Below are 13,403 nucleotides of genomic sequence, written 5' to 3'. Positions count from 1 at the left end.
ACGACATACATACAAAAAGACTATGACAGGTCCACAGATAAATGCAGCTGACAACAGATGTGAACATGAGTGATGTATCTGCAGCTTGCAATGAAGAATCAAGTTGCAGTTTTCAATGTTGTGTTAGACCCCCTCCAGCCATTACATTCTGCGCAGTATTGACAACAGTTTTGACCAAATGCTCATACTAAAGGGTAATGTTGCCCAGTGCAGTGCCCAAACTAATAAAACCTGAGTCTGAAGGGAACTTTTATCTCCAGGGTTAACTGAAACACTATCAGGTCAGATATCTCTGCGCTCCCAGTGTAGACAGAGTTTTTTTATCACTCTAGACTATAATGGAAGTGAGAGAGGGGCATAGCAGCAAGATAATTGACAGAAAGGCAAAGGAGAAGGTAACACAAATTTGAGAGAAAGTCTTCAGCAGAATATTTTCAGAAGGAGACGAGAATTTGTAATACATGAGAAAATGGAAAGAAAGCTCCAGCTCCAAGAAAAATATGCAACTTTCCCCTCAACTCAGAGGAACTGCCTCTGCCCTAAGGATAAGACTATCTTCTCTTTAGACACCTTAGTATATGAATTTGCATGTTACAGTTCCCAAAACAGGCCTGTACCTTATGTAACATGACAGGAGATCTTTAAAGTTAAAAAACAAATAATAAATTTATAACTCAGGACATCTGTGCTAAAGCACAATTGGAATTATCCTCTCCTCTCTCCTTTTTAATTCTGCTGATCAAAACTGCAGAAGATGCAAAACCAAAGACTGCCTTCTTTGCGTTGGTATAAAACAGAAATCAAAAGGAAGAGCTGAAAAAAAGGACTCCTCTAGAACAGGCAAATTTATGGTTGTAGTCATCGCCTTGCTTAGACACATACTCTACTTGTATGGTGTCATTCCTGGAATTACAGTATTTTACACATTAAATATTAAAATATATAAACTGCTGAGGACAATGTCTATATTTAAGATTATCCATTTGAGAAGAGAAAATGACAGGAAGAAGATAATCACATCCCTATCCTCTTCCTTGCCTAGATGCTCTGCTAGACTCGTTAACAGCCATACAAGCCACAGAGTTGGTGCCAGTGTGGTAACTAACAATTTTTATTTCCTTCCAGAAAGAAGAAAATGGCTTGAGTTTTCTGGTTTTTTACAACTTCCCCTTTACTGTAGCTCCTTTACCACATGTAGAAATGAAAGAATGCATTCAGCTTTGGAAAGAGTGAAGATGTGTTTTCTTGCCTTGATATTTCCCTCCAGTTGTCACTCCTTTAACATAGACCCAGTTGCAGTAGCAGCTGCAGTAGCAGCAGGAGGAGTTTAAATGCAGTGAAGTTACTGCCAGATTACTGTATTTTGACCCCTTTTTCATGCCCTGAACAGGACTAAGAAGGACTACGTCCATCAGCCCCTACTGTTATGGGATTCCATTTCAGCTTCTTCCAAAGTTTTTCAACGTATCTTTAAAAGTCCAAGCAATATCAGTAACAACATGCTTGACTGTACAGATAAGCTTGAAAACAAGAGCACCATGGCTAAAGTCCAAGAGTAAATGGCCAACAGAAGATTTTAAACATGTAATTTTCAAAACAGACTGTAATTCCTTAATCCTGTGAGAAGATCCTACACGCTCACATCAGTTGAAGCTGTATGTACTTTTCAAAGCCCTGGTCTTCACTTTTGTATCTAGAACAGATGGCCATTTCTCCACAGTCCCTATGACAAAACAGAGTAAAGAATAAAGACACAGAACCTCACAGCACTCTATCTCAGCTACAGTCCTGTGTAACAACAGAGACTCTCCAAGGTTTCTATGCTTAGCAACAAAGTTTGAGGGATTTCTTTGCTTTAAAGAATTTTCCTCTTGAAGGACCTTTTAAATTCTGCACAGCCCCCTTTTAGCCAGAGACACAGCTTATCATTACGTTTTCAAGGACCCTTCACAACTATATGAAGTTTTCAGAAGGATGTAACATGTGGAATACCCACCAGCAAGCACAGTGTTACACATTCTGTTAATCGTTTACATCATGACATTTCTTCTGACACCAAGTACACTGAAGTAGGACGTTTCTTCAGTAAGGAATCTTGATCCATGCTGGAACCATGAAATCATTTTTTCAAGCTATTAAAGACAGACATTCTTCCTGCCTTGGTAATTTAAAAGAATTCAAAGAATATTTGGGGTTTCATATAATTTCAAGAATGCTTTCTCCATTCCAACTCAGTTACAATATATCATCTACATAAAATTAATTTTGTGAGTAAATGTGAGCAATGTGAGTACTTAAACAAGCTATTATAGTAACTCAAATACAACTCATGACACCTGTGAACAATTTACCCAGGCTATGAATTAGAGCATCTGGGTGCAGGCAATTCCTATTCAAATGCAGCACAGCTCACGTGTGGCCCAGCAAAGAAAATTCCATCTGTTCCACCTCTAGGGTCAGCAAGGATGCAAAAGCAGGCTGGCTGCTTCCACTCACTCTGGAGATGTCTGTTGCACACTGCAGCTTTGTACAGAGACATGCGGCCAGATCCTTGTGGAGTCATCACAGGTCCAAGCAAATGAACAATAAGGAGGCACTTAAGTGTGGCCACAGCTCATTTGCCACTGCACCAGGCTCAGAGTGTGCTCATCACTCACATTCAGTACTACAGAGAACGTTCCAGTGAAACATAGAATAAATTTATAGAAGGCATACTGCATTTGCACAGAAATATTTTTGAAGTCCAAAAGGAAATTGCTGGGCTCATATTCTCCTGATAGAGGTTGGCACTGACAGTTTACAGCAAAAGAAACTGAATTCAGTACATACCAGCAAAGTTGCTGGTATTCACACCTCTCAATCCTCCAAATTTTATAACTGTGCAATTGTAGGACAAAATGAGAGACTAATGACAAAAAATTAAAGACATAGGCTTTTGTGTGCATCACAATTGCAGTCATAGCTGACTATAATTTAAAGGCCAAAGTTTGTCTGGTTTGTCGTCATTTCCCTTAAAACAGGGAAGAAGAAAACACAAGCAACCCTAAAGCATTGTTTTATGGAAGACAATAAGTTGAAATACTGTCCTATATCTTAACTCATTTCTAATAGGAACCCAAACATATACTTCCCTAATAAGTCAGACACTAGGAGCAATAAAAACCCCACAATTAGGATTCCTGGCCTGCACTTGTGAACCAAGACCCATTTACAGCAATGTGCTGGTTTCAGCTGGCATAGAGTTAATTTTCTTCACAGTGGCCAGTATGGGGCTATGTTCTGGATTCACGCTGGCAGCCATCCCCACGAAAGCAAGGCCCTATCACATTTAACAGTTACTTGGGAAGACAAACATCATCACTTTAAACACCTCCCTCCTTCCTCCTTCTTCCCCCCTAATTTTATATACTGAGCACGATGTCATATGGTATGGAATATCCCTGTGGTCAGTTTGGGTCACCTGTCTTGGCTGTGTCTCTTCCCAACCTTCCAAGCACCCCCGGCCCCCTCACCAGCGTGGCATCACGAAAAGCAGAAGAGTGCTCTGTGTGAACACTGCTCAGCAATAACAAGAACATCTCTATATTATCAACTCTGCGTTCAGCACAATCTAAAACATAGCCCCATACTAGCCCCCAGGAAGAAAATTAACTCTATCCCAGCTGACACCAGCAAAAGCATTTACAGTGGTGATTATAAACAAGCTATCTAAGCCACAGTGTTCCAGTGCACAGTTCTACCTGAAATTATTTTGTTCAACTTCTCAGTTGAAACACTTGAAAAGCAAAGATAGAGAGAGAGAAATGTCTGCTTTCTAAAATAGCAGTATGTAATTTTACCGAGGAAGAAGAGCAAGTATTTCACAAAACTGTAAATAGTAGAGATGAGGTCAAAATTTCCAGCTTGCAGTTCAGAATTGCAGACACAGTGGATGCTATCAAAACAATATATTTTGCAAGCTGAGGTTGACTTGTGCAATCTAAAAAAATTTCCAGATTTGTGTTAACATGGGAAAACATAAAACAACCATTAAAACCTCCATTCTACTCAGAAGTTGGTATGAGATTTACAATTTACCCACAGACAAAGGAAGAAAACCTGATGGAGGTTTCTCTGTAGAGTTATTACCACATAGTAAGCTGAAAACAAAGCAAATAAATACAAAAATAAGGGTAAGTGAGAAGGTGAAAGCTTAACAAAAGACAGGTGTAGGGTCAAACAGACAAGCAGACTGCTCCCAGACAATCCCATGCTTTATTACAGTGTTTGTAATAAAAGTTAAATTTACCATAAAAGTACTGACAGAAACATAACACAACATGTCGCAGACGAAACAAAAGGCTCTAGTGAAATAAAATCTTTACTTGAGCCAGTTAAAATATGTCATTATTATGGAGTAATATAGCTTAAAGCAAACAAAGGCAAAAGAAGACTTGTTCAGATTGAAAGCTTAACATGATATTAATGAAATCAATGAAATTGCACACTTGGGATGTAATGCCCTGAGTTGCTGAGCACAGAGTCCAGTGACCTCAATCACAAGATTAAGCTGTTACACAGATTGAAAATTCGATCGTGAGGAACATAGAAAAAACTAGGAAAAAACAGTCAGATCTTGGGATTGGAAAGCAAGAGAAGATTTAAAATCTAACTTAAAAAAGAAACCATTATTAAAATTAAGCTATTTAAAATAGTTTAATGTGACTATTTGATATTTCAAACATATGCAAGTCGCCAAAGCCCCACTGTGCAACACTGAGGCCACAGTTTGTATTTGACAAGGTTTGACGTTTGTTCACAGAACGTTCTGCACAACTAAAAGAAAATGCAAGATCTGTGGCTCATGTGTAAAGAAAGTATAGCCATTAAAGGCTGGACTGAATAGTTTTTGAACCAAACAACAGAAAATGGCATCATATGTTAAATACAAGAACCTTTTGGGTTCATTCAGTAGTTATAATCAAAAAACCAGATGGTAATCTGAGAATCTACATGGTTTCAAAGGAACTAAATGAAAATATCAAAAGAGAACATTTTCATCTGCCAACTTGAACAACACAGTGAAGCTGCTCTCTAATGGTGCAGCCAGATTCTGGCAAATACCTCGTCAAGAGCTAAGTTCCAAAATAAATTGTTTTGATTACATAGATTTTTCAGACTTCCTCTTAGCATATGTTCTATACAGAAGTGATCGATAAAATATTACTACATCAAATGTTCAAAGGAATTCCTTGTGCATGGAGTGCTAACTTACTGATATAGGAGTCACTGCAAAGACATATGAAAAAATAACGTCACATATTAAAAATAGTTATAAGACCCCCTAAAATATGTGTCATAAAAGCGCATTTTTAAACAGGATAAAGTTCAGCAGAGGAATTGAGCTCTTTTCAAAAGAAAAGTAAAATCCATCATACAAAATTTAAGAACTATTTGAGAAACTTCAGGAACAAACATGCTGTTTTAATGCATAACAGCGTTAGAAATTCATCTCGGAAGTCTCTGTTATAATAAGATACTGCCTGTGAATTGAGATCATAGGTATGAATAACCTCTTTTGTAATAAAGAAAACTGGGTACCTGTCCTAAGAAATATAGAGTCTTGTAAATCAAGTCATTTTTTAGTAAGACAGTTGGAATGAAAAAGAGTCTAATAGAGAATGGACATGCTGGAACACAGGATGATTTAAAAATTCTCACCACATCACTGGTACCAAAGTATTTTTATGCAGAACTATCAAAGTTTCCAGGGATAAAATACAAAGTGTTCTGAAAGCCTTGCAAACATTATAAATGGTGGTTTTCATCTGTAGATTTTACCACAAGCCAATTAAGGTTTTAAAACACAGACTTTAATAATCAACATTTTCAAGAGCTAAGTGCTGAGAGTTTAGCGCCTTAGTGAATAATTGTTTATAGATTAAAAGCCTTGACTAAAACAAATAGAAATTCTTCCTCTCAATTTAGCAATGAAGATTAAGTGTATCTCTTTCAAGGATACAAGACTGGCACTGCATTAACAGAAATATAATTCAATATTGGAATATAGCCCAGATAGAAATACATTACCAACAAATACACAGCACACATTTCTAACTAACAAAGCATTAAGGCAACTAAAAAAAAGTACACATGCGCAAATAATGTATTTGTTCTCAAAAGATGATGCATTATAGCAATATAGTAACATTATCAAAAGATTGCACTAAAAAAAAAACAAAAACAAAAAAAACCCCACAAACCCTAAACTATGAATCAGAAGGACACAAGAATCAAAGTTAATTAGGAGTACCACTTAAAGCCATAGGATAAATCTGTTTTCACAAATTCTCCTACAGGTGATATACACAGTAACACTGAAACGAAACCAAAAGCAACCATCAGGATTGCTGGACAAGTCTAACATGAGGCTAGCTCACAAGCAAAATAAGAAGAGTGTTAAATATTGAAAAAAATTGAAGCCAAGAGGTGACAGCAACCATTTCTTTAAATTCTAAAGTGTCAGGACTGTCAGATAAAATCAGTATACATACCAATTCCAGGGCGATAACAGTGTTTGCATTGTATAGCACAAGATAAGTAGGATCATAACTACTGACAGTGAATAGCAACTGACTGGAACAGACAATAAAAGATTTCCTGAGAGATACCAGTTCTGTCTAATCTTCAGGTCCAGCAGTCACTTCTACGTAAAAAGAACTGCTGTCATATTATTTGGAATTACCACATTTCTAAGATACCTAGCACACATATCTTGGTAGTGTGCCTGTTACCACTACTATTAGTCGTTCTTCCTTGCAGTGCTGCCTAATGTGTGCCACTCTTTGTAACGTTTTGTGAGCACTGGAGAGCAGGAATTACCTACATATATAGTATTAGAGTAACAAATTACAAAGGAACTTGATCGAGGAAAAGGAGAACAGCATTGCTACAGCACAAATAATATTAATGGAGAAAAGCAACTGGAATGGCAACTTTATTTCTAGGGGAAATAAAAAAAATCAATATATCTCTTCAAAGCAATCTGACAGAACGTGGGTAATTTTCTGGCAGGTGCTTGCCAGAAGCACCTGCTTCAAAGCTGTTTAAAAAAAAAAAAACAACCTACCTCATTGCTTATTGAATCAGCAGGAGGAAAAATAAAATCCTCTCTCAAAGACAAAGCATGACCCATGCAAATCTTATCATATGTCAGATCACCTTATCAGAAAGGGATGCCTACCAGCTCAAGCAAATAATATAACAAACAAAATGCACCCAAACCTGCCACAACAACATTTTCACTTTTAAAGTGAAAATGGTACAAACCAATTAATGGAAGTCATGCTAAAGCCTCTTCTCAGAAGAAAGCAGTTTCCCTAATCAACAAACCAACATAATCCACAAGTAGGACTGATTCAAAATAGTGTGACAGTAACTCACCAAATTCTCTGCTGAAGGACAGCTTACATCTGTGATGAGTTTCCAAAAAACATTAGTATTATGAATGCTCATATTAACTAAACAAACAAAAAACCTACAACTAACTAATAATTGAGAGATTATAAACATTAATTAATTGTGGCCTCACTATATTGGAAGATATACAATATCTTCCAAAACCAGGAAAAGGATGTTCACTGAAGTTATTTTTATTGCTTTAATTCTTACTTTTTTACCTACTTAAGTAAAAACAATTCTGGAAGGGATCTCTTAGCTCACTACAGACGAAGTTGAGTGATTTCTGGATTAAGAATGAAAAGCTCAACATTGAAAATAAGAGGGTACTATTTAAGCAAAAAAGTAATACAAGAACATCAAGCTGATCTAAGTAATTCTTATTTATTTATAAATAAATAATAAAGCAGCATACTGACAGACATCTTTGTTCTTTCAAATCAGCTGCTTTTTATTCTTCATGTTTATCTTTTATCATTATCAAGACAAATTCTGAAGCTCTGATTCAGACCATGAGTCATAGGAGAATCAGATCTCGGCACAGAGTCGAAACCCACACAAGTTTCTGCAGATTGGTATTGCGTCAGTTTGACATAAACAATTTGGGAAAAATAAATACAAAAAGCAGCTACTATTATCTGAGCCAATTTTAATTCCGCTGTTAAATATATCCCACCAAACAATATCTCCCTTACCTGATAATTTAAATAAGTAAAGTAAATTTTTTCTGGCCCTTACATAGATTTATGTATCATCCATAAAGCAGTTTTCCCAATAATCTTGAGTGTTAGAAAACTCCATTGCTTTGTCTTTTGTATCTCTACCGAAACTAGTTACAGTCTTTATGGGAAACACCAGGAATGCAGAAAATGGCATTCAGTGTCAATCTCACTTATACTTTTGGAAGAGAAGACTCATCCATTATGTTCTTGCTTTCTGCTTCTGCTGTTCTCAAAAGCCCTAGAATCACAACTGTCAAATACACCTTTATTGGAAAAAATGCACTCATCTTTCGCTTGAGAAGTTAATGTACCTACAAATTTATTTAAAAATTTACACTTAGTATTATTACTTGATTCCCTTCTCAACTCAGAGACATGTCTGTCTTCACGTAACTTAATTATGATAAATAATTCCCTATATTTTTGTGGCTTTTTAAACTAGATTGCCTTCAATTAGCATAGCAGGAGATTAAGTTTGTGAAAGTTAGTACATTCATCATTCATAACATGAGGCAGCATGGTAGGAGCAGAGAACATTCCAGCTCTAATTAAATATAACCAAACTGTCCTCTCCTCCATTTTAACTTTTCTCCTTTATAAAAGAAATTGATTCTTAAAATAGCAAAGTCCATCTAAAAAACAGAAATTAAATATTTAGCAAGTAAAATATTTCCCAAGAGTTTCTAAACTGGACTAATTCTTACACAATAGCTTTCTGGTAAGCATTTAATTTTTATGATTAATTTTCATAACCAATACATGAAACATCAATACATACCTGCAATTTCTTCTATGGAGTTAGCTCTCATGTCCAAAAGAACTGTGCCATTCAGGATACAACTTCTCAGCTCAAACAAGCTATGAAGTGACAGTGTGGCAACATATGGTTTGCTCCACCTCTCTCCACCATCCTCTACATCTTCTTCAAACTTCAACCACCTATACAAACAACCAATTTTATAACTCCATTATGCATAAGAAATTAAAAATAAATTCCTTCTATGGATATTGACAGATCACTGTTAAACATGTCTTTGGATTTCACTTTATTCTTCCTTTGTAGGTAATATATAGAAACTTCCCTGGCTTGTTTCTTTGCATATAATGCTGTATTATACCTTTTTCAAAGATAAGTTCTGACCACAGAGATGAAAAGAGAAATGTATTAAGCATCATTGTACTTTACAAGAACTTTTAATAATTCTTTGGCATGCAATGCTATTTCTGTGATAGAATAACAAGTAGTATGAAAAGGAATTTGGAAAGACTTCCGTAAAGTAAAAAGATATATTAAACTGGCATGGAAGGATCAAGTCTTATGTTACTAGCCAGCCAGATGAACTGTCTTGTGTGACTGAATTGTTTACCGATAAATATAACACTTAAAATGTTAAAAGAATACTAAACGAACAAGAAAAATCTGACAAGTCTGCTGACATTTACAGAAGTTGCCCAATCACACACAGATGTTGCTGCGTGGAGCCGTGCAGCTCTTCCAGTTTGGCAAGGCTTGAACAGCTGCAGCTACAGGACATCCCTGTACCACTTGACTCAGCAGCACTCAGCTATTTTATATGGATATGGTATCAGAGAAGTCAAGCAGAGCCTCACACCTTGACAGCATCTTCACACTTATTTCCAGACAGCAGGGAAGTGTAAAGCCTTAAGAACTTTAAAGCTGAGGAATTTCCAGTTTTACCAGGCCTCACAGCCCAGCAACACAGCAAGCACAGTTGTTCTTTTCTGTTCCTGGGCCACCTGTCTAGCTCTGCTCCTACTTGTAAAATATGCATGTGTACCCATATTTTAGACACTGTCCCCCTTTCAGTCCCTGTGTACCAAATTCTTCAACTTCTACTGCCATCCTGTGAGCAGCCACCACTTCAGTGACTCACTCATAATCAGGATATCTGCTCCCTTCCTGATGTATTCCACTTCTTCGAACTGTCCCAGCTGCCTTCTAGTCATACTCTCATTATTTTCTATAGAAATAGATAATTTGCCCCAACCCCTTGGGTCCTTCAAAATCTCTGATCTCCTGTGTCTAGCCCTCTCTCTGTATTTAGACATTTTCCCTTCATTTCCTCAGAAACTGGCTAGCCTCTGTATCTCACCTCTGCCCACAAGAACTCCTTCCTCTCCACCAGACTTCTGTTCTCCACTCCCTTTGTTGCAATCTCTCTTCTCTTTCCAGCCTAGCCAGGCCATCTCCTTTACCTTTTCATTCTTCCAGAGAAGCAACAAGGACACAGCACACACCAAAATTTGCTTCCGCAGAGCTGAACCATGAAACTGAGTTTGTGTATGCAAATGAGGTTTTCCAAATAGATATTAAAAAACCACGTCCAAATTGTGATCAAACACAAATGAACACACTCCTCCCCCACAAATTCAAAGCTGTGGTTTGAAAAGGATGAGCTATAACTTAGGAAAGTTAAAAGGAAGCACATGAGAAGGAAAAAGAAGTTCTTAATTTTTTTTTTTTTCATTTTGCAGTTGCACTTGAATTCCCTAAGAAGAGGCTGTTCCTGGTCTACTCATCACACTCATGTTTCCAAGCTAAGAAATGTGGTAGACCTATTTGTGGTCATAATATCACAAATGGTGTATTTATTGTTCTGTTTAAACTATTTAAACTATTATCTCCCAAGACTCTGCAAAATACCTACGTTTTCCTCTTCTCATACCTCTGGTTTCATGCATGTTTCTAATCTCTTCAGGAGATTTATAAGATTAACATCTTTACGCTTGGGTATTCCAAATTATTTGGAATAATTATTTCTGATGTACCATCATCTTGTTTCATGCTGATTCAGGGAAAAAAAAATCATCCTACCTATATTCTAAAAATAATGATTCAAGCACAGATTCTTACAGAATATCATCAGAAACCTCATATTGTCATTACCTTCTGTTCATGTAAGTCTTCAACACTGCTTATCTGATTACACTGCTGCAGTCTGTCCTTGATACTTTCTATTTTAAATATACTGACCATTTGTAAACAGATTTTAAATGAGCTGTACAAGACAAACATGTTCTTAAAAGTTTAAGAAGGGTGACTGGACAGAGGCAGGCTCATTACCAGGGCTTGTAACTTACTAGGGACAAATGGACAAGAGAAGTCTAGATTATGAAAACAGCTTTAGTTAGAGTTTATGGTATCAGACATCAAAGGTTACACACAACATAAAAATCCACAGGAAACTATTGCTACTGCTCAAATAATTTTACTTGCCATTTTGATCATCTCCATCTGGGTTTCAATGAATTGGAATAGTATAATTCTATGGGTTGAATCCTGTTTCCTACTGCTACTGAAACTGAAAAGTTTAAGCCCATTATCATACATTGTTACTTAATGAGCCAACAGGTGAGTACACGAAACTAAATCAGACCCAGCTGAAAGGATGCTACATTTGGAATAAACTTCTATTTTGATTTTAATAAGCATAACATGAGTTTACACATCTCATCAAGGGAACATCATTATTATCACCTTTTATCTTCTCAGAAACATTCCTGTTATGTCAGATAATCCTTATAGAACATATCAAATGAGAAACAGTAGCAGAAAACATAAATCTAATCTTATACAGTTTTTCAATTCTAAGTGTTCAAGAGGTTTTAAAAATCATAATACCATTTTATCAATCCTCTCAATTCATGTACAAAATTAAATTACAGAAATGGCTTTAAAACCCAAATTCAGGTGTAGACAAGTTTGCCAATTTTCTACTCCTTTTAGTTTCTCAAAGACAAATTTCAATACATTTACTTTCGCAGTTTAAGCCCTTAAATTGGTATGATTGATAGATAAAAGCCTTTCATAATTTCCTGGGAAACGCCACCAACCATTTGTATATTAAGCTTGTGTCACACATACCCCATGTGCTTGGAATATATTTAGAGCTATCTTATGTCTGATTGCATAGAAGAGCACCTTCATTCTAATGGCTTTCTTATATGGTGAAGACTAACATAGGTCCATCCATCATGCTGTTTAGTTCCTCTGACAGAATACTTGCTGGAAAAAAACTTGCCAACAAGAGTTTTGGCAAGGTGAGTTCCTGTAGGAAAAATATTGCTCTGGCATGTGTGTGTACATACACCACATGCATATGTTACATCTTTTCTAAAGCCCTCTTCATCAGTTTTTTAGGCATCAATAAAAGGGTGTACATGCTTCATTGTTGATTCAGTTACAACATTTTCTGCACAACATGAAGTGGTGAGTTGAAATTCTATTTTATAGTCTGGTATGTCTGCAGCAGAGAAATGGAGTTTGTACTCACAACACACTCAAAAGTCAATAGTATTAATGTAATCTTACAATCTGTATAAATTTCCACGAGCTTGTGGTATTTTTTAAAACTTCTAAGGCTCAAAAGTGTGTATCATTTCAGTCAAACTGAAATTACAAAGATACAGATGTACTTCATCAGTCAACCCAGCACTTCAATCCATGCAGAGTTTGGTGAAATGAATACAAAACCACTTAGTGCTATCCCTCTCATTAAATGCAATTAATCTACCTGGAACTACAAAGCCAGACAATAAGATTTACAAATACTTCCAAGTGGCATTCCACACAGATGGAAAACATAATAAAGTTGGAACAGCAACAAATTCAGGGTGTATATTCCCCTTACCATGCTTTTATTCAAATTAATAATTTTGAAGTCCTGAATCAAGCACAGGTTGATCCACTGTATTAGTTCGTAAGCACATGATCTTTCATATTAAACACCATCCTACTTCTATTACTCTACTCAAAGCCACCTTGTTCTTTGTATGATATCTTTATCTATTTCTAGAGAAATAATACCTCCTAATTTCTTACCATCAGCAAGTTTCATTACTGTAATCCTATTTTTTCATTCAATAGTAAAGATATTTACTAAGACTAATTCTTCAGAAATTAGCTGTCACTACCTTTCACACTAATAGCATAATCTTTCAGCATGACCTGCTGTACCTCTTCAGTTCCTGACCTGCTAATAGAATTTTTACACTAGAATGTAGTTTAAGTAATAAATTTCCACTGCTGTATCATATCAAATGCTTTACTTAGAAAAAAAAAAATTAGATCAATTTTTTTGTCAGAAAACCAAAAATCAATTAGATAATTAGAGAGCATTATTAACTTAGTCTGACATGATATACCACAATATTGCATTTTATCCAATTTTCCACTTAGTTTCAAGTCTACAATTTTTCTTTCCTTCAAGTATTGTTCGTATG

The 13,403-nt window shown here is 36.1% G+C and overlaps 1 protein-coding gene across 8 annotated transcripts in view; it reads right to left on the bottom strand.

Moving 5' to 3' along the window:
- SLC4A10 (solute carrier family 4 member 10) overlaps positions 1-13,403 on the bottom strand; it is a 118,345-nt gene that overhangs the window by 60,156 nt on the left and 44,786 nt on the right. For all 8 annotated transcript variants that reach the window (XR_001920640.3, XR_001920639.3, XM_018072525.3 and 5 more), the window contains one exon: positions 8,938-9,098. Coding sequence is in view for 6 of the 8 variants with exons in the window: in XM_018072525.3 (XP_017928014.1) it covers positions 8,938-9,098 (161 nt within the window). In the remaining 2 variants the exon portion in view is untranslated. The remainder of the gene's footprint in view (positions 1-8,937; positions 9,099-13,403) is intronic.

This window comes from Manacus vitellinus, unplaced genomic scaffold (assembly GCF_001715985.3).
Source record: "Manacus vitellinus isolate BGI_N305 unplaced genomic scaffold, ASM171598v3 scaffold_22_pilon, whole genome shotgun sequence".
Classification (NCBI taxonomy): Eukaryota; Metazoa; Chordata; class Aves; order Passeriformes; family Pipridae; genus Manacus; species Manacus vitellinus.
The sequence above is the reverse complement of the archived record's forward strand: the minus strand, read 5'-3'. Positions and strand labels throughout refer to the sequence as shown.